The following is a 20,188-nucleotide window of genomic DNA, read 5'->3' as shown; positions in this document are numbered from 1 at the left end:
AGGCTAAATCCGGCAAGTAGGGTGGTTAATTTTGATTAGGCCGTGTCATATCGACACAAAAAAAATACAGAAGGTTTTCCAAATGATGGGACCCTCTTGGACGTGGTGCTATAGCCGCTCCCCCAAACCCCCACCTCAATCCGGCCTGCAGACTAGTTTCTCCTAGATCCATCCTCTCATTTCGTGTTATTTGTAATTTCTCTCGAATTTGTATCTAATTATATTAATTATTATATTTATTTTGTGTCATTTCTGTCTAATACGAATATTTTATTTGGTATTTCACGCGGAATATTGTTCGTGGCAACGTCTGGATCGTATATACCCTGCGGGAGGGTTCCCCAGTTTACCTGGGGCGGCATTAAAAACCAAAAGGTATTTATCTACCTGTTCACCGTCGTTATTTCGTGACCGTATTCAATTCATTCATTTCGAAACGACTTCAAGACGATCGTAAAATAGTTTTAAATTCGATTTATGTCTAAAAATAAACCGAATGTTTGAAAATTTCATTAGGAACTTTTTTCTTCGGTCACCAATATTAATATATTCGTTTAAACAATCCGAAAAAGAGACTTTCAAGCAATATATTAATGTTTTATTGACTATTTCAATTCACACCAGTATTTGTAATAAATTCTATTGACACGAATTTATTTTCCTCGATAGAAAGTGATGTAAATAAAATTTAAATCGTCTAAGAACTAATTAATCCTCATTACACCAGTTTTTCGATAAACTAATAAACGTGACAACGTTGCAAATAACTAATCCCAAACTACGTATTCTAATTAAATAAAACTTATCGTACGATCCCCGTATTTAATAAGAAACATATTCTAATTAAGTAAAACTTATCGTATGATCCCCGTATTTATTAAGAAACATATTCTAATTAAGTAAAACTTATCGTATGACCCCCGTATTTGTCAATAAACATATTGTAATTAAATAAAAATAAAACATATCGTATGATCCCCGTATTTGTCAATAAACATATTGTAATTAAATAAAAATAAAACATATCGTATGATCCCCGTATTTGATACGGAAAGTTTATTGAGATCGATCTCGCTAATCATCGAAATGTAAAGATAGCGTAATGGACCAAAAGGACTAAAAAGATATACTTTAATAGCCAGAAGCGGTAGCAACGCTTCCAGTAAAGTAGCAATAAGTACCTGAGGCGGTTCAGCGCGAGCTGAACCGTATATAAGAAGTAGCAAAATAAACGGGGCACACGCCTCACGCATCGCCTTAGGTCATCCCCGATGGCGGCGGTGAAGCCCCAGCTCGAGCCACGCGGTTCTCAATTAGCTACCGGGCGAACGTAATTATAGTGGCCAATCCATATTGAATTTTCTCACCACAATAATGATTAGATGTTAACGCGTACTGTATCGATTGAAATAACAAACGAAATTACTTGGTTTTTATTAAATTTCATATTTCATTCAATAATTCTTTATAGTTTGACAATGACATATGACACGTTCCTTCATTTAACCGAGCGTTATTTGCAGGAACAAATGTTGACATAGATTAACAAATAGAAAACTTGTAGATATATCGAGTGGGTTTTCTAGCTACATTTTCGAAAAAAATTATTTAGAACAAATTTAAAAAAGTTAAGAATAATTAGAAAAAGTTTACACTACGGAAATAGCTTGAAAATTCTTTGGGTTATACCAATGACATATGACAAGTTCCTTCATTTAACCGAGCGTTATTTACAGGAACAAATGTTGACATATAGATTATGCGCTATATTGTATTTCACAAAAAGATATTTTTTATAATCATATCATTGTAGAAGCTCCTATTAGAAAAATAGAAAAAAAAAGGGTAGTTCATGTGATTATATTATAAATAACTGTAGTTTCTAAACACTAAACAGTTTTCAAAGAATTCATCACTAGCTTATGTTTGACGTTTCAGATTTGTTGAGTGTTAATACGGGAAAAACAAATAGAAAACTTACAGATATATCGGGTGGGTATTTGCAACTATATTTTTGAAAAAAATTATTTAGAACTAATTTAAAAAAAGATAAGAATAATTAGAAAAAGTTTACACTACAGAAATAGCAAGAAAATTCTTTGGGTTATACCAATGACATATGACAAGTTCCTTCATTTAACCGAGCGTTATTTACAGGAACAAATGTTGACATATAGATTACGCCCTATATTATATTTCACGAAAAGATATTTTTTATAATCATATCATTGTAGAAGCTCCTATTAGAAAAACAGAAAAAGTAGGGTGGTTAATTTAATTATATTATAAATAACAGTAGTTTCTAAAAACTAAACAGTTTTCAAAGATTCAATTAACTGTGCCAGCAGCGCTGTGATATTAATTAGTATCGTAACATCACATAAAACAGACACCTGGTCGAAGAAAACAAAACAAATGTCTAGGTTTTCACAGTAAACTAGATATCAGTTAGTATTTATTTTCATAGTATATACCGAAATGAAAGACAAATAAATTTTTCAAAAATATTTTAACCTCGTAAAATTGGATCTTGATTTGAACATCACAGCATAAACATAACAGTACCGAGTTAATAACGACGACCTGACCGTCCGTTCGTATATATTTTCTCTCTCTCTCTCTCTCTATCTCTCTGCGAAGGTTTACTAAGTCGCCCCGAGCAGATTGGAATGCCGTCAGGCAAGTGCACACCCAGATATTGCCCCCCCCAGGGCCTCACATGCTCGATTCACTATACGAATCTCTGTTATTAAGATGGAACTGTTAATCGGAAACGCCAACTAAATACAATGAGTACAAATTGATGGTAGCCATTCTAAATGATACCGTTTGATTTAAAGAAAAAATAATAGGAAAGATATATGGTGCTCAGAGTCTGGAGTATTTCGACGTATAATACTCTAAAAAATTTTCCAAATACGCGGTGCTATCAGAAAAAAGGTACGGGGTGAGCAACTGAAAACGGATGTCGGCCATATTCCACAAATGTCATCAAATAAATGGCGAGGGGGAGAGTGGGAACCGGAATACTTCTGCTTAGCCGATTTTTAAAATTTTCGAAAGAAAACCACAAGTAGATATATTTTTCTGTACATGAAATCAGTCGCAGACTAGTTGATAGAGCTGCGGCTTCAATTTACGCCTGTCGAATTTTTTCATCTCTTATCGTCGGTCTATTGGGGTGAACGAGATCTTTTATTTATGGAAATCCGAGCAAGTTGGGTCTGGAGATCTGGGTGGCCAAATGAGAAACTTGTACGTTCTATTTTCCTTGATATGACCAAGACCAAGATCACATATGAGGCATCAAGACCACATTTGAGACAGGAAGACTAAGACCAAGACCACATTTGAGGCACCAAGACTAAGACCAAGACCACTTTTGAGGCACCAAGACCACATTTGAGGCAGGAAGATCAAAACCAAGACCACATTTGAGGCACCAAGACTAAGACCAAGACCACTTTTGAGGCACCAAGACCACATTTCAGGCACCAAGACCAAGACTACATTTGAGGCACCAAGACCAAGATCACATTTGAGGCAGCGAAACCAAGACCACATTAGAAGCAGAAAGACCAAGACCACATTTGAGGCACCAAGACCAAGACCACATTTGAGGCACCAAGATCAAGACCAAGACCACTTTTGAGGCACCAAGACCAAGACCACGTTTGAGGCACCAAAATCACGACCAAGACCACATTTGAGGCAGGAAGATCAAGACCAAGACCACATTTGAGGCACCAAGATCAAGACCAAGACCAAATTTGAGGCACCAAGACCAAGACCACATTTGAGGCAGGAAGACCAAGACCACATTTGAAGCACCAAGACCACATTTGAGGCACCAAGATCAAGACCACATTTGAGGCACCAAGACCAAAACCACATTTCAGGCACCAAGACCACATTTGAGGCACCAAGACCAAGACCACATTTGAGGCACCAAGATCAAGACCAAGACCACATTTGAGGCACCAAGATCAAGACCAAGACCAAATTTGAGGCACCAAGACCAAGACCACATTTGAGGCAGGAAGACCAAGACCACATTTGAAGCACCAAGACCACATTTGAGGCACCAAGATCAAGACCACATTTGAGGCACCAAGACCAAAACCACATTTCAGGCACCAAGACCACATTTGAGGCACCAAGACCAAGACCACATTTGAGGCACCAAGACCAAGACCACATTTGAGGCACCAAGATCAAGACCACATTTGAGGCACCAAGATCAAGACCAAGACCACATTTGAGGTACCAAGACCAAGACCACATTTGAGGCACCAAGATCAAGACCAAGACCAAATTTGAGGCACCAAGACCAAGACCACATTTGAGGCAGGAAGACCAAGACCACATTTGAAGCACCAAGACCACATTTGAGGCACCAAGACCAAAAATATTCTGTTTTATCTGTCACATAACCTCGATTTTTGTATCGGTTTCTAATAGGTTATGAATATTAATCGTAGTATAAATTGTTCATTTATAAATCAGATTATTGCAAATTATTTATCGCAAATACAATATGTAGATTCCCACCTCTACATATCTCGTTCTCTTCGTGTCCTTTCTGGTAAACAATATAAATAATTGTCTTGAAACGAAAAGCCAACAGTTATACGTAGAAGACGCGATGCCGAAACAAGTAATTTTGATTGTGATGAGATTTCTTTAAACTAACACATTAATGGTGGCATTTTTTTTAATTCTATCGTTAATTATTTTTTTTTTTTAAACAACTTCCATCTCGACTTGGATCGTTACGAAACAATTTTTTTTTAATAAATAACTTTTTGTTAGAATCCCATATACAATTACGTAATGAAATTATGAATTACGTAGATTGGTTTTTAATCAAAAGATTAAAACGTAATATATATATATATATATATATATATATATATATATATATATACTACATAATAATTATTTCGTTGTATAATAAATTATTTAACACGTGGGTCCAAAACCATAGAAAATAATTAACATTAAGTGAAAACAGCATCCATATTATTTTATTAAAAAAAATAAAACGATTTACATAAAAACTCGGTATGTGTGGTACTAAAAGCGACAAAGTTATAAATTTGGCAACATTCGATTCCAATAACCGAACATATGACTTAATAACAATGTAAATAATTCAGGTTTTCCACTATACACATACTACAAATTTAGTACAACAAATTATAAAAAAAAATTTGGTTTTAAATATTATCACAATTTATAATAAGAAAATACTCACCTTTTCCATAACCCAAATATATAATATGATGTAACTTGTCACTTTTTCTACGCTTAAATATACGTAACATACTGAAATGTATTACGTCTAAAGGCAACTGAAGGAATGCCTTTATCTAAAATCTTGCAAGGAAACTATCCTTAGAATTCTCCCTCTTTTGGCAACTTCGCCCCGTTCCCTACTGCCTGATAAATATGTAATATATAGATAAACAGATCAATTCGTTGGAAAGTATATTGAGAAGGTAATTTCGTTGTTTTTGAAAGAATTAGCAGGGAGCAGTAAAAATTTGATTTCCGTTTAGTTCAAGGTTACTGAACCTGCGCGTTTAATTTTGTATCTACTGTCATTCCGTTGTTTACATTTACACTTATTAAAATGTAAAAAAGAAAATGGAAAATTGTTTTGTTAACATATTGTAGAATTATTAGTATTAATAAAAACACACTCGACATTTTTTGTTAATTGTAACCAATTCGTATGAATTGTTGAACAAGAAGTGATTTGAAGTTAAGTTGGTAGTTCTGAAGATTCCTGATTAAATATATCACATCCGTTTTTACATAACACTTTTTAAGATCGGTTTTGTACTCATAATTATAAGTGTTTTAAAAGTAAATAAAAACAGTTCTTATTATACGTGAAAATAAACTTACTATTAATTATCACTAATATTAAATTTATATCGTCGTTTCAAATCTAGTAACTTCTGTAGGAATTTTTAGTGGTGTGATTCGGGCTTTTAAAATGCTCCTCCCTAATCAGGAAACAAATTTGTATAGAAGAAAGTACGAGATTGGCCGATTAACGCCGTTCTTAAACGAAGAATTTATAAATATCTACACAAACTAAATCCTATTCGATTATCCTCTAAATGTTTTTAATAGTAAAATATTCGTTTATATTTACTGGTTTCAAAATCAAATAACCTCAGAATCATTTATTACAATCAATGATTCTATAAGTTGTAAAAATAGAAATTAATCTCGTTCATGATTCATACGTTTACAGAGTGAATCAAATAAGTGAAGTAAATTGATTTTACGAACTGGATTCAAATACAAGTTTTCTCGATTCTCATCAATTTCTGAGATACCAGATGATAAAGAGTGCGGAAAAATACGCGTTTCGTGTTAAATACTTATTTCAATATAATATATTGAGACATTTCATTTAAACGTGTAGGAGTTCGGTCCTGTATGCGGATAACATTACGATTAAAAAAAATTGACGAATACCTTTGATACAGAGGCTATTAAAATAAATTATTCATGAAGGATGTTATTTTTATTTGTTGAAAATGTTTCGTATAGGAGGAGTATCAGCAATAAGAACATACCTACCTCCCATTCACTCTCATCGTCGATATGAATAATAATTATTTCACTAGTAGATTATACATTGTTGCGTCGCCATTTTTACTCCAATTTCATTTTAGTTTTCTTCTACTTTTTTATTCATTTAGATAATTCAATTACATTTACTAATGGTACAAATATTTTAAGTTATTTTAAATGGTACTTATCATCATTTTGATCACTAAAAAATGTCAAAAAAGCTTGTAAATTGTGACGACGCCATTTTTAGTCCAGCTTCTTTCGATTTTCTACTATATTATTCATTTTAGATGATTCAATGACATTTATTATTATAAATTATTTATTATTTTTTGCAGGACCGGCTTACAGCTACCGGGCATGGTTCCCTGACACTCAGCGGCGGCTCGCCTGGTGGCGGCTATTCCGCGGGGGGTTCAGCCGCCCACCACCGAGCCGCCTCAGGCCTTCACCATTCGGCAGCGGCAGCCATGCAGCATCAATTACCGCAACCGGATTTCCAACCCCCTTATTTTCCACCACCATTTCATCACGCACCTAGTCCACCGCCACAACAGCACTTAGAGTACCTCACGGATCCCTACGGGGGTCTTTCGGGGCTACACCATTACAACCAGTTGGGCTTAAGGCCGAGAGATGGCGATGGTAGCCATACACACGTTGTAAGTTAATATTCCATCTTTAAATATTTTCCTTTTTTCTGATTGTAAATTAATCAATTTCGTGAACTTTATATGTGTTTATGTTATTCTATATATTTTAAAAATGTCTGTAGTGTATTATTTAAAATAATTTGATTGATTTGGCAACACTGTGTATTCATAATCCGTTTCCTATTTTGTCTTGGCTATCGTGTATCTAAAACGAGGCCAAAGATAGTTGGAATTCTCTTGAAAATATTCCATGATGAAACTATGTCAAGACGCTAGAAATATGTCGGGATTGTAGCATAAATAGTTGAGTAGCTTCTTATAACAACCAGATCGATATCTTAGTGAAACTGGTCATCACAAATTTCGGCTATTTACCATTTCGCTATAATAGTATAATTAAGATAGTCTGATTATAGGATTAGAATTTTTACATTGAGATCTAATAATTTTTGTATGGGTCCTAGCCATTATTCATGTTAAGAAACTACTTTTTCAATCGAGGATTTTTTGAGATTTGGCAACATTTATAACATAAATCACCTACGAGCCATCAAGGTCAAGTTATTTTTTTATTTCAAATTAAGAGCTCTAGATGGGTCTGCCAATATTAATAGACATCAAGCTGGCAAACATGACACGAAAGTATATAATTTTTTATTAATAGTGCATTGGTGATTACTGGTCTGTTTGTAGATTTGTGAAGTTTTTAAAATAAATTACGTGGTACATTTATTTCGATATTATATTGGTTTGAATCTTCCTACAAGATGGCTGCTGGATATAAACAAAAGTGAATTAAGGTTGTAATTTTTCACATTTATTGCTTCATTTCAACCTCATAAATAAACAAAACATACTTTACTGGGGTTATTATCACATTTAATTTGAGAATTATTTTATTATTTGTCTAAATGTGATTTCAATTAGGTTATACTTTTACAATTTTTCAAAATAATTATCTTATTATTAACAGTATACATACTTTGAGACCTTTTTTTAAAACAAAGATTAATTAAAATATATATTAACAGCTTCGTCGTAAACTATCTGAATTTAGGTGATCTGTTGATTATAATGAATTCTACAGGTGGTAAAAGTTTCACATTTCTAGTTTATGTCGTCCTTGAAAGACTTTTATGCCTTAGCTTTTATTATAATTATTAACATTCATATAAAAATCGTCTTATTTAACAAAGAACGTATACTGATGTTTCAATATAAGTATAATTATGTTTTTAACAAAAAGAAGATAATTTCTGAAAGAAAATATTGAATAGCGACTATGAGGAATTGACTCAAAACAACTTTATCAAATTCAAATTCAATTAGTTTCGTTTTTACGCGAATATAGTTTGAGATCTTTTTTAAGAAAAAATATGCATTTGAAAATGTATTAACTATCTGCTTAGTCATAAACCATTTAAATATAGGTGATATGTTAATTTTAGTGAAGTGGTAAATGTTTTACATTTTTAGGTTATGTCGTCCTTATACATCTTACTGTAATTTTTTCGTATACAGAGACTTTTATGCCTCAGCTTTTTAATTTTTCTTTTAATAATGTTTGAAAAATTATAAAATAGATGTTATAAAACATAAAAGAACGGCTAAAAAGAAATTATTTCAATCTAAAACAACTTCAAACTCAAATAGAGAGACTAAAACTACGAAAAATAAATAAAATAATGCATTGTTCTAAGTTTTTTCCTTTTTTATGTTTTGTTGACGATATTTATTAATAAATAAATGAAAATTATAGACAATTCAATGTTAACATTCTCATTTATTCCAAAAAATGAAGTAAATGCATCAAAAACATTGATTAAGCACTCCTGGTTTAATTTTCATTAGAATACAGGGTGTATGGAAGTATTTATATAATTTTTCTTAATTTGATTTCAATGATTTTCATTTATAATGATAAAAAATACAATTATGCATTTGGTTATTTGAATAAAATGTGTTTGTTATCAATTTAATGCTTTTTTTCATTTTTTCAGAGTCAGTTAGGTCATGGAACGAGTTTTCCTTACAGTACCGGTCCAGGAGGAGGACGACCCGATTATACGACAGCGTCTCAACGACATGACGATCCACTTTCACTTCATCAAGCCCTTGGTCAAGCAGTAGAAGACGCACAAGGAGGTCTAGATGACAATGCGGGTTTTATTACCGACTTACCTCTACTTAAAAGTAAGTATACATTTTGTTATATCATTTCGAAATATTTTTTTAAATCGTTTTAATTAAAAACAGAACATTACCTATTTGTTTCAGACATAAAAGGAAAAGACCATGCTGGAGGATCCATGGTTTCGTCCAACGACGTTTTTTGTTCGGTACCTGGTAGATTATCACTATTATCATCAACGTCAAAGTACAAAGTAACCGTAGGGGAAGTACAACGCCGATTATCTCCACCGGAATGCCTCAACGCTTCTCTTTTAGGAGGAGTACTCAGGAGAGCGAAAAGTAAGAACGGTGGACGCATCCTCAGGGAAAAATTGGAGAAAATCGGTTTGAATTTACCAGCCGGAAGGCGAAAAGCTGCCAATGTCACGTTACTTACTTCCTTAGTTGAAGGGGAAGCTGTACATTTAGCTAGAGACTTCGGATATGTATGCGAGACTGAGTTTCCTGCTAGGCAGGTTAGTATAACACACACTAAACTCTTATTTTTTCATTTACTTGGGGTTTTAATTATCTTTCTCATATTTTTTTACTTTTATCTCCATGCATTTAAAAAATATTAATGAATATATTGTACACAAGCAGTAAATATTGAACCGGATAGTAAATGTTGAATCGAACAGTAAATAATGAACCAAAATGTTGAAACAAACAGTAAATTTTGAACCGAACAGTAAATAATGAATCAAAATGGGGAAACGAACAGTAAATTTTGAACCAAACGGTAAATAATGGATCGAACAGTAAATAATTAACCGTAAACTTGTTTTAGGTAGCGGAATACTTCTTACGTCAAAATGGAGAGACTTTGAGGAGAAAGGAACTTCTCCAAGCCACCAAACAAATAACGAAAGAGCTGATGGACCTTCTGAACCAGGACCGCTCGCCGCTATGCAATACTAGGCCGCAAATAATCTTAGATCCATCCATCCAAAGACACCTGACGCATTTTTCGTTGATCAGTCACGGATTCGGGGGTCCTGCTATTGTCGCAGCTCTCACAGCTATACAGAATTTCTTAAACGAATCCCTGAAACATTTGGATAAAGTGTTTCCTAACCAGAACGCTCAGCCGATGTTAGTGACGTCTTCGTTGGACAAGGGGAAGCTGGAGGACAAGAAGTGACGACTTAAGAATCTCTTGTATGTTGTGATCTAATCGTCGGATTAGTTTAATTTTTATATCTAAAGTTGGTTGTGGTCAAACGCAGGTTTTTTTTTTTAAAGCGAATATGCAAAAATATGTGCAATATTTTAGTGAAAATTCCATTGTCGATAAAGGTTTTTCGTTTAATCTAATCTGGTATATAAAATATTACGTTACGGACCACAATAATTGATTCATACAGTATATTAACGAATTCATATTTAATTCAATTAAAATTTCCCGCTCTCGCCATCTATGGTTGGTAAACTAACTAACTAGCTGTCATTTTTCATACATAACCTGTAATTGAGAAGCTTTTACGTGAAGCTAACAATTTTGACATTTGTAATGACATTTGGGAGGTACAGAACAAAAATGATATGACAAAAGTGTGTCTGAAATCATTACTCGTGTATCAGAGGAAATTATAATCGAAAAGTTGGCAGTACAATTCAGATTTCCTTCTCTCGCCATCTATGAATAGAAAACTGACTAACTAGCTGTCATTTTTCATATGTAACCTGTATTAAAGAAGCTTTTATGTGACACTAACAATTTTGACATTTGTAATGACAATTGGGAGCCACAGAACTAAATTGATATGACAAAAGTGTGACTGAAATCATTACTCGTGTATCGGGGGAAATTATAATCGAAAAGTTGGCAGTACAATTCAGATTTCCTTCTCTCGCCATCTATGAATAGAAAACTGACTAACTAGCTGTCATTTTTCATATGTAACAGAACAAAATCTAAATGTCAAAAGTATCACTGAAATACTTTGTGAACGTTGGCAACCTTGTAGCGCTAGCCGTGTGAGATCGTTCTCAGGTGTCAAAATTAGTAATTCAGACGGAATTTTTTGCCTCTTTTTTCCATTACCTAAACATAATATTGTTACCATATCATTTAATACCAAAACCAGGAAAAAAATAGAACGTGGCAACGACGTAAAGCAACGCCATATTGGATTATCCGAACTCAAAACATAGAGAAAATATAAATATAGAGAGAGGGAGGTATGGGAACTGCTGGTAGAAAGAGAAAAAACATCGTTATACCATTCTTTATCTCAAACAGAAAAACAAGAAATTTGACACAATCACGTGAATTCCACAACAGTAAAACATAAACTCTGTGCAATATAGTTGGAATTTTCTATTACGCTCACAGCCATATTTATAATTGTAAACACGAGCAAATTTAAATTTGGCGCCAATATGTGAATTAAAAGATGGTTGATATGTCAGAATCAGTATGGCGTCAATTTATTACGTCATTACTAGCGGGCCAGGATATTGAAGTGTATTTCGAAATAATGGCTAATTAGCTTTCGATTGTCAAATGTCAAAAATTTTTGTTTTGTATTAAACAAATTACTTATTCTTTCAACGAACCGTTAACACCAATTTCGTTTTTTTTGGGGTTATTATACAGTTTAAAGATTTCACATATAATATCTAGGTTAAAAAAGTTCATAGCAATGTTATAGAATAGGTAAGTACAAGGATTTTAATATAAATACATTTTAAACAGTGCCATTTGTTAAAATAGCTCAATTAAGCCACTTATTGAATAGTGCCAAATTAGTTAATTTAATTTTTTAATGATCTTAAGTGCCAAAAAACAAACTGTTTTAATCAGAATGTATACTTGAAAACTGCGTTTGACTGGTATCTAAGTTTAAGTTGATTGAATTATGAAACATTTTTCATAAAATAATAATTTTTGATGTATACGAAATTTTTAGGTCAATACGATTTGGTAAAAGCCCTATAACGTGTGGTGTTTTTTTTTTAATAACGATTTAAAAAATTAGATAACTTTCTCCTAACGAATTTATTTTAAAATTACAAAAGTTGTACTTTTATTATTTGGTCTAGGGGGCAATTAAGTTTATTAGTTTCAATTTATACAACAGGTGTACATTAAATGGAAAACCATTAATAAGGTTTATGATACGATGATCAGTATAATTATTTAACATCATAAACAGTTCAAAATCTTGTTTCATACTTAAGATACGAGATTAATAAAAGGTTAGTCTTTAGTGCAAATTATAGTCCACGTTTTTAATCATAGTAATTTCACTAACAGTATCGATTTTTTTGCATAAATTAAAATTTTATTATTCAGTCAACTTATAACTTGAATTTGTTTAAAACTGTTATGAGTATTATTTTGTTTATTATGTAATTAATTATTTATGTACATAGATATTTATAAATATATATTTTTCAAACAGTGCCAATACCAACAGTGTAAATATACATTTTGGAAAATTATATTATTAAAAATCTCAATCGAATTTTTCATTTCCCAATCCCTCCGTGTAGGACTTCCAGCGGCGACTAAAAAGAAACTATTTGCTATTAAAATCGACTATATTCTGGTTAAAGTAGGTCAAAAATTATTGTTTTCATAGGAATTGACCACTTTGAACAATTTAGTAAAATTATCCTCACTCAAATGTTTTGGTCCTATTAAGTCTTCTTTCTCTTACTGTGAGGTCTAACAGCAACATTGCTGTAATATTCACTTGATGTCGAAGCTTATTTCCATGTCTTTTGGATGAATTGATGATAGTTTGTTCATTAGTTTCCATATGCAGGTTCCTATGAAAATCACTGTTACGAATAAACCAGGGGACATTTGAACTACTTTTGATGAAATCTTTAACCATGTCTTTCTCGAACAACAGCTGTCTGTTGGGGTTACACCAAAATTAAGTACAAGCACCTTGCTAACATTTTCACTGCACTAATTCAAATGTTTTAGTCCTTTTAAGTCTTTTTTTCTCTTCCTTTGTGGTCTAACAGCAAGATTGCTTCAATATTCACACGTTGATGAAGCCTCTTAGTTAAATAGATAATAGTTCCTATCTGCTGGTTCCCATGAAGATGAACTGTTCCTAATATATAAGGGGACATTTGAACTACTTGCTAATGAAGTAAGATGAAAAAAAATGTTTTATTTAGAAAAGGAAGAAGGAATGCTTAAAAAATAAATAAAACACAAATTAAAAATAAAGTTTCTTGTATTTGGAATTCGCAGAACAATATACTGCCCCATATTAAATATACAGTATGATCAAGTTAATTCTAAAACAATTTATTCCATATATAATTGTGAAAAATATAATAAATAGTAATAGCAATGGATATAAAGATACAAAAAAATGTAATAGTCCTTAAAACAGACGAGCTGCGAGAAAATATAATTAAGTACAAGATAATTCACAGATTCAATTATACGATGTCAAAAATACAATTCATAAAATCACTTAATAAAAATTTCGAGTTAACCAAAGAACAGATCTTGGATTAAGTGGATATTATGGGGTCTCGACAATACTGATAAGACTCAAAACGATAAAACCATTTGAGTTTGTGTGAGTATTCATTATAATCGATAGTAGATAAAAACCAGAGTAATATGACCATCACGGTCATGCATTTTTGACATCGAACACAATTTTTTTCTAAAAATTACTAACATATACTGTTGAATTCGCAAATTCTGCTTTTTAATTTCATTTTGGAAAGGTTTTTCATAAAATTTACACTCTCAACAATATATAACAATTATATAAAATACTAACTAAAACTTAATATATATTTTTAAAAAAATTAAGGTTCTAATGCCGATTATCATGAGTATTTAAGTTTGATACGTTAAAATCATTTAAAATCTTTTAATTTTCATGGAGAGTATCCGTTATAATGGATGGTAAGCTTTGAAAGCCAGTAGTTCTGGATAAAAAAATATTATTTATTAAAATAGATATAAAAATCATTGATTCAGGAGAAAATATATATAAAACAATTAATTTTTTTTTAAATACTACAAATACACTAAGTAGGAACGTCTACAGGTCACTAATAAAAAAGTATAAGAATTCTACGAGGAAATTAAAAAGCAAAAGAGACCCTGGACATAAATAAGATCCGATAGAGTATGATTGATAAAATTAGACAACTTGGTAGAAAATTGATGATGGAAATGACTTTTTAACTCAAAAATATGATAATTTGACAAATTTTCAATGTATTTAGTAGTTAATAAGCTTTACTATAATAAATAAAGAGCTTTTGATTCTTCGAACCAAAAATTAATTATTAAATATGCGAAATAAGTCTTTAAAAAAATTAATTGTGGAACATACTACTATTGGGGTAAAAAAAGTGATTATAGGCACAGATTACATGCTTAAGAAAAGATTAATAAACAAAATGGAGGGTAATAGAGGCTTAGAAGAGAAAAAATATTCAAAATTAAGAAACTTCAAGATTCCGTAAAGGGTTATAGCTAAAATTAGAAAACTTAACAGAAAATGGAAACTGGAAAATGACTTTTGAGCTCAAAAATATAATAATTTGGCATATTTTCAATGTATTTAGTAATTAACAAGCTTTACTACAGTAAACCACAAGTTTTGAAAGCTTAAAATCAAAAACTAGTGAATAAAAATGAATTTTTGAAAAATTGGTACAATTACAGTGATAGGATTGGCTACAGTTTACAAATGAAATTCCCAAAGCCAGATTATTAAACAAAATAAGGTGTTAAAGAATCTCAAAGCATAAATAATATTAGGAATTAAGACACATGAATATTTTTTATGGTATTACTGATCAAATTAAGGAACTTGACAGAAAATTGACACTTTTCAGCCAAAAAATATAATAACTTTACAGATTTCCAATGTTTCACTATAGCAATCGATAAAGCTAATCGATGAAGATGCATGAGTCTTCATCCGACATCAATACTACAATTGGAATACCTACAGATCACATATAAAATTCCCGAGGAAAGATTATTGAATAAAATTGAATACAAAAGAATCTCAGGACTTGATTAATATTCAAAATTATGTATCAACAGAAGTATTTTTAGTTCTAACAGTCTTTGTTTTTGTGTACTAACGAACTACCCTCCTATTTGAAGTAAATTTATTTTTATGATTCAATCATATCAAACCAATACAAAGATCGTTACTAACAATTTTTTATAATGAGATTATGTAAACTGTAAACAACTTCCTCGAAAATATCGAGGTTCATAAGATATTGTGACATCTACAACGTTTTGATAGGCACATCCAGTTAAAATTCAATATAATAAATAAAAAGAATTAGAGGACGTCACAAGTTTAAAATTTTGTAAACGTACAAGGTGGTAATATAGCAGCAGTATAATATAATTTAGATTCGCCCAGTATTCATAATATTTATTTGAATTGGTCCAAAATTAATTTCTAAAGTTTTCACATGAAAATACTAAAAGTTTACAAAAAAGTAATGCCCCAGAAACAAATTTAAAAATCATTCACATTCAAAGAATTATTAAAATTACTTTTCATAACATATATTAAGTGCATATTCGACTGCGAATATACTATAAACAAATACTAGACACATTAAATAAAATTAGGGCATAAAATATTGATTTTTGGTTTTTCTATTCAATTATTTTTGTAGATTCTGTGTGTAAGCCAACTAGAAAGTTATAAAATACAAAATCTTTAAAACTATAAGCTTCAGTATCAATCTGAATAATCATGTACTACGATCAAATTCAAAAAGCTATCAGACTGTTATCAACTTCCACAAACATCTACATATTCAATAAAACGCGCTTGGAATATCTTTTTTACGAAAGGCGAAGTAATAAAAACACCCTGTACACGAAAGAGGCACATAAGGGACGGATCGTCAAGTCAGGACACTATATAAATACTGTTAAAAAAATACCAAGTCTTAAATATTACTAATTATAATACCTATTAAGATATAATTGCCAGTGTAATTGGAATGTACAATTTATCTTCATCAATCTTCTCGTCTCATAGGTGAAGAATTCCATCATCTTTCGTTTGATTCTCTTCTATAGTTATTCCAGCTGAAAGAAACATTAAATTTACCCGAAAATTGACGAACCGCCACCACAATTGTACTAAGTAATTTTCAACATATACATTTGCTGGTTGGAATTTTTTAGAACATCAAATTAACTATTTTCTTATTATTATTAACTTATTTACACACAATAATGACTGTTTACATGTCCCATATATTCTTCTCTTCTTTCCCTATATTTTGATGCATTTTATCTACTACTACATTGACGAACATAACCTCAAAAAATCGTTATAGTATAAACAAACATCGATGCCTATTTATAACCGTTCAATTTTGAATATTTCAAGACATTTCTTTATTTTAAATTTGTAAAGTTGTTTCTGTGTGTAAAACATAGTTTTAAGACTCCAATATGAAAATGTATTTTATGAATTTAAAAGCATAGAGTCCGGAAGTTGCAATTAGATACAAACAAAAAATAACCATCGTCAACGATCTAGTTTTTTCTTAATTTGCAAATTTACAATCTACTTCTGTCAAGTAATAAGTAAATGGTTTGATTCAGATGAGTATCTCGTGGCAGGTAGCATTCATCGTTTTTCTGAGAGTATATTACAGATCTTCTGGTCATTGTCTTTTTAGTCTTGAATGGGGGATTAAGTCTTAATTTATTATTGTTTGTACAATAGTCTTTATATTTATTTGAGTTGATTCTAATGACATTGTTTTGAATGGTATATTTAGATCATTGTGGTTAAATTTGAGACAAGCGTGGAGAAGTATTAGCAGAGTTTTTGATTGAAATTTGGGGACGGTCACTGTTTTTTTTTGTGGTAAACGTAATTTGCCTTGATTTTTTTATGTTTACTGGTATTTTCCATTTTAAGCCAAGATTCCAGGAACGTCAGATGGTTTTGAAGATTTTCTAGGGCTTGATTTCGATTTTTATTTGATGAAATCGCTAATGTATCATCTACAAATGTTGCTATGAGTGTCCTAGGAGTGGATGGTTTATCAGTTGGAATAAGAATGTCCCCAAAACATTGCCCTGTGGTACACCTGAATTTATTTCATGATAATCTGTTAGTTCTTCATCAAGTTCACCTCTAAAGTGTCGATTTTCTTGTATTTTCCATTTTTATCCAATATTCCAGGAGTGTTAGATGGTTTTGAAGATTTTGTTCACAATTATCTAACACTGCAACTTATTGTCAATCCAGAGTTGACTAGAAACTTGGACAGCTTAGAGTGTATAAGAAATATCGCTAACCTGACTGAATTTTACAGATACTACCAAGGCAAATACTTTTCTGAGCTATAATAACCACATTGAGCAGTATTTGCAAGAAAGCAGAAAGGAAAAGTAGCTAATTAGTCTGTAGGAGTTGTGAACAATATAAACAGACATTATTTTATATTTAGTGTTAACCAAAAGTATACCTACTTGCAATTGAAAGTTTATAAAAGTTCTTCAAAGACAAATGTAAAGGTTTATAACTACCAGATATAAAACGTTTTGAACAATTAATTGGTTTCCATTAACTTTAAATATTCCTAAGAATTTTACATTGTTCCGGCTAAGAAGCATTTTTGAGAAACAAATTGATTATAAAAGCAGTGATAAGAAGTTGCCAGAAGGACTTTTTTAGAAAAATAGAATGTAATGATTTACCTGTAAGATCGACAATTTCATCCTGATCATACTTATCTTCTGGATCTGAACCGGCTGTAGTATTTGAGTGATGTGATCCACTGGACATATGTGAACTTCTTCCGAAACTTCCTCTCCTTGGAGGCCCCACTGTCCTTTGATTTGCCGGTTTGACGGTTATTATTAAATTTGAACTATTTGCTACCATCATATCAGTGACTTGGTCAAGAGTCTTACCAGCAACTTCTATACCGTTGACTTCCAGGACTTCGTCATTAACAGCTAAAAGTCCTGTGGATTCTGCAAGACCTCCAGGCACTAATCGTGAGATAAATATACCGGGAATCTTTTCAAGACCGTTTTGTGTAACTTTTACACTTGTACCATCTCTTATGTAAAACCCCAAAGGTTTATCTGACCCGTGCTTCAGTAGCCTAACTCTCCTGCATGTTTCTGGTACAATATCTACATCTATAATAGCTGAAACTTGCCTAAAATCGTGGGGATTTGAAATAGGAAGTGTTTTCGTTTTAGCTGGTGTTCCACCTAATATGGTAGATATTAAATTTCTAGGCTTCAGCGTACCATAACCGTTCAGTTCTTCTAAACTATTTCCTAAAATTCAAGTTTAAAACAGTAAAAATAAAATTTGTAAATATTCATTATTCACCTTTTCTTTGTATTATAACTCTGAGCAATGGTTTAGCATTGAAAAGCGCTCTCCTTAGATTATCGTCGTTATTTATAGGAAGCAAATCTTGATCGCTGGGATCTATATAGGAAACTAAAAATGGCGTCTCTTTCAGGCCGTGTAAACGTTCAATAAGAGATCTGAAGTCTTCAAATTTTATTTGGGAATTACGTTCCACACTAAATCTTCTAAATTCCGCATCAAACTAGTAAAAAAATGAAAGAATTTGAAAAGTTATTAATAATATAGTTTCAATATTGTTTCTACACACTAAAATACATGATAACTTCCTTATTTTTAATATAAAATTGCATTGTTTTATATGTCTACATTATCTACTTTCCCAAAATTCTCGTTGCAATAACAATTAAAATATTTTCTATGCTGTTGTTGTAATTATTCTTAAATATGTGAAGTTTAAATATCTACTAATCTATATAATCTCCTTGTAAATATTTTTTTAAAACTTGATAGATATATTTGCTCAAACATTGTATACATTTTATTGCTTCTATTAATAAAATTTGGAAGATATGTTGGTTTAATTCATTAACATAATTTCACCTTAATTAGTATGGTACATTAATTAACATTAATGTTTCAAAGCGTATAATTTATTACTTGATGTTAGCAAAATAATATTAAATGTGAGAAATTCAATTGGAATTTAGCTCACAATCGATAAGTAATATTAAGAACATTATTGCTAAACAATGAACTATGTACAGGTTTATAAACAAATAGTAATTAAAAATCTAATCCTACGTTATGAATGATTCATTCTTCTACTACCTTAAAAATACATGTTAAATAATTTTTTTCGACAAAATGAAATATTTCTCGCAAAAATTTAAACAAAAATGTGATCAAAATAAACAAAACGTTTCATAATGAACATAAATATACGTTAAAATTAAAAGAAAATTCACTTACTTTACTTTTCACTTCAATTTTTGTGTCACAGGATCTCACTATCTTATTTTTAGACATATCTGTAACATTAACAACTATACGCACCACTATTTATTAAAATCTTACATAAAGCTTAATCACAATTAAAACAATAAAAAATTAATGAAAAATGAAAATGTATCTCGAAATTATTTACGTTTGTACCTCATACTTTACGCCATCAGCCATAAGTATTTATCATTGTTGCCACGCTTCTCATCAATATTTGTTATGAATTATTCATGAAAAAAATACAGTAATCAACAGAAAGCCGGAAAATGAATAAAATATTAATTCTTATTGTAATCCTATGCTTTCAATGAAATATGAAAATATTTCATTACTTGATATTTTAATTTACAGAAGAATTATTTAAAATATATTCTGGAATTCTTAGTTATTTTAACCACATTGACAATACCGTCCGGCGTAATGTCATTATTTCTT

At 31.3% G+C, this 20,188-nt stretch overlaps 2 protein-coding genes across 7 annotated transcripts in view; one reads left to right on the top strand and one right to left on the bottom strand.

Moving 5' to 3' along the window:
- Positions 1-12,887, top strand: part of LOC130446842 (transcription factor AP-2-epsilon) — a 46,187-nt gene extending 33,300 nt beyond the window's left edge. For 2 of the 4 annotated variants that reach the window (XM_056783333.1, XM_056783331.1), the window contains exons 2-5: positions 6,933-7,256; positions 9,248-9,440; positions 9,525-9,895; positions 10,210-12,887. In XM_056783333.1, coding sequence (XP_056639311.1) covers positions 6,933-7,256; positions 9,248-9,440; positions 9,525-9,895; positions 10,210-10,563 — 1,242 coding nt within the window. In that variant the 3' untranslated portion in view covers positions 10,564-12,887. Of the gene's footprint in view, positions 1-6,932; positions 7,257-9,247; positions 9,441-9,503; positions 9,896-10,209 lie in introns of all 4 variants that reach the window. The other 2 variants (XM_056783332.1, XM_056783330.1) reach the window with 1 other exon arrangement.
- Positions 12,888-13,600: 713 nt separating this feature from the next.
- On the bottom strand, positions 13,601-20,178 carry LOC130446808 (partitioning defective protein 6). 3 transcript variants are annotated; one of them, XM_056783279.1, is made up of 5 exons: positions 19,907-20,163; positions 19,724-19,782; positions 18,770-18,995; positions 18,121-18,714; positions 13,601-16,488 (listed from the first exon to the last, which is right to left on the bottom strand). In XM_056783279.1, the coding sequence occupies exons 2-5, from the start codon at positions 19,778-19,780 to the stop codon at positions 16,433-16,435; spliced, it is 933 nt and encodes a 310-aa protein (XP_056639257.1). In that variant the 5' UTR covers positions 19,781-19,782; positions 19,907-20,163; the 3' UTR covers positions 13,601-16,432. The 3 variants fall into 3 exon arrangements, with proteins under 3 accessions (XP_056639257.1, XP_056639258.1, XP_056639256.1); XM_056783280.1 differs by having other exon boundaries at positions 19,724-20,178; XM_056783278.1 differs by lacking the exon at positions 13,601-16,488 and having other exon boundaries at positions 17,268-18,714; positions 19,724-19,930.
- Between the last annotated feature and the right edge of the window lie 10 nt (positions 20,179-20,188).

The sequence above is a fragment of the Diorhabda sublineata genome, chromosome 7, assembly GCF_026230105.1.
Source record: "Diorhabda sublineata isolate icDioSubl1.1 chromosome 7, icDioSubl1.1, whole genome shotgun sequence".
In the NCBI taxonomy this organism is placed as follows: Eukaryota; Metazoa; Arthropoda; class Insecta; order Coleoptera; family Chrysomelidae; genus Diorhabda; species Diorhabda sublineata.
This window is presented reverse-complemented; position numbering and strand designations above follow the sequence as displayed.

Coding starts and splice junctions, on each gene's coding strand:
- LOC130446808 (XM_056783278.1), bottom strand. CDS start 19,780: ATGTCTAAAAATAAGATAGTGAGATCCTGTGACACAAAAATTGAAGTG. Junction 18,996..19,723: donor AAATTGAAGTGAAAAGTAAA/GTAAGTGAATTT, acceptor TTTTTTTACTAG/TTTGATGCGGAATTTAGAAG. Junction 18,715..18,769: donor AGTTATAATACAAAGAAAAG/GTGAATAATGAA, acceptor CTTGAATTTTAG/GAAATAGTTTAGAAGAACTG.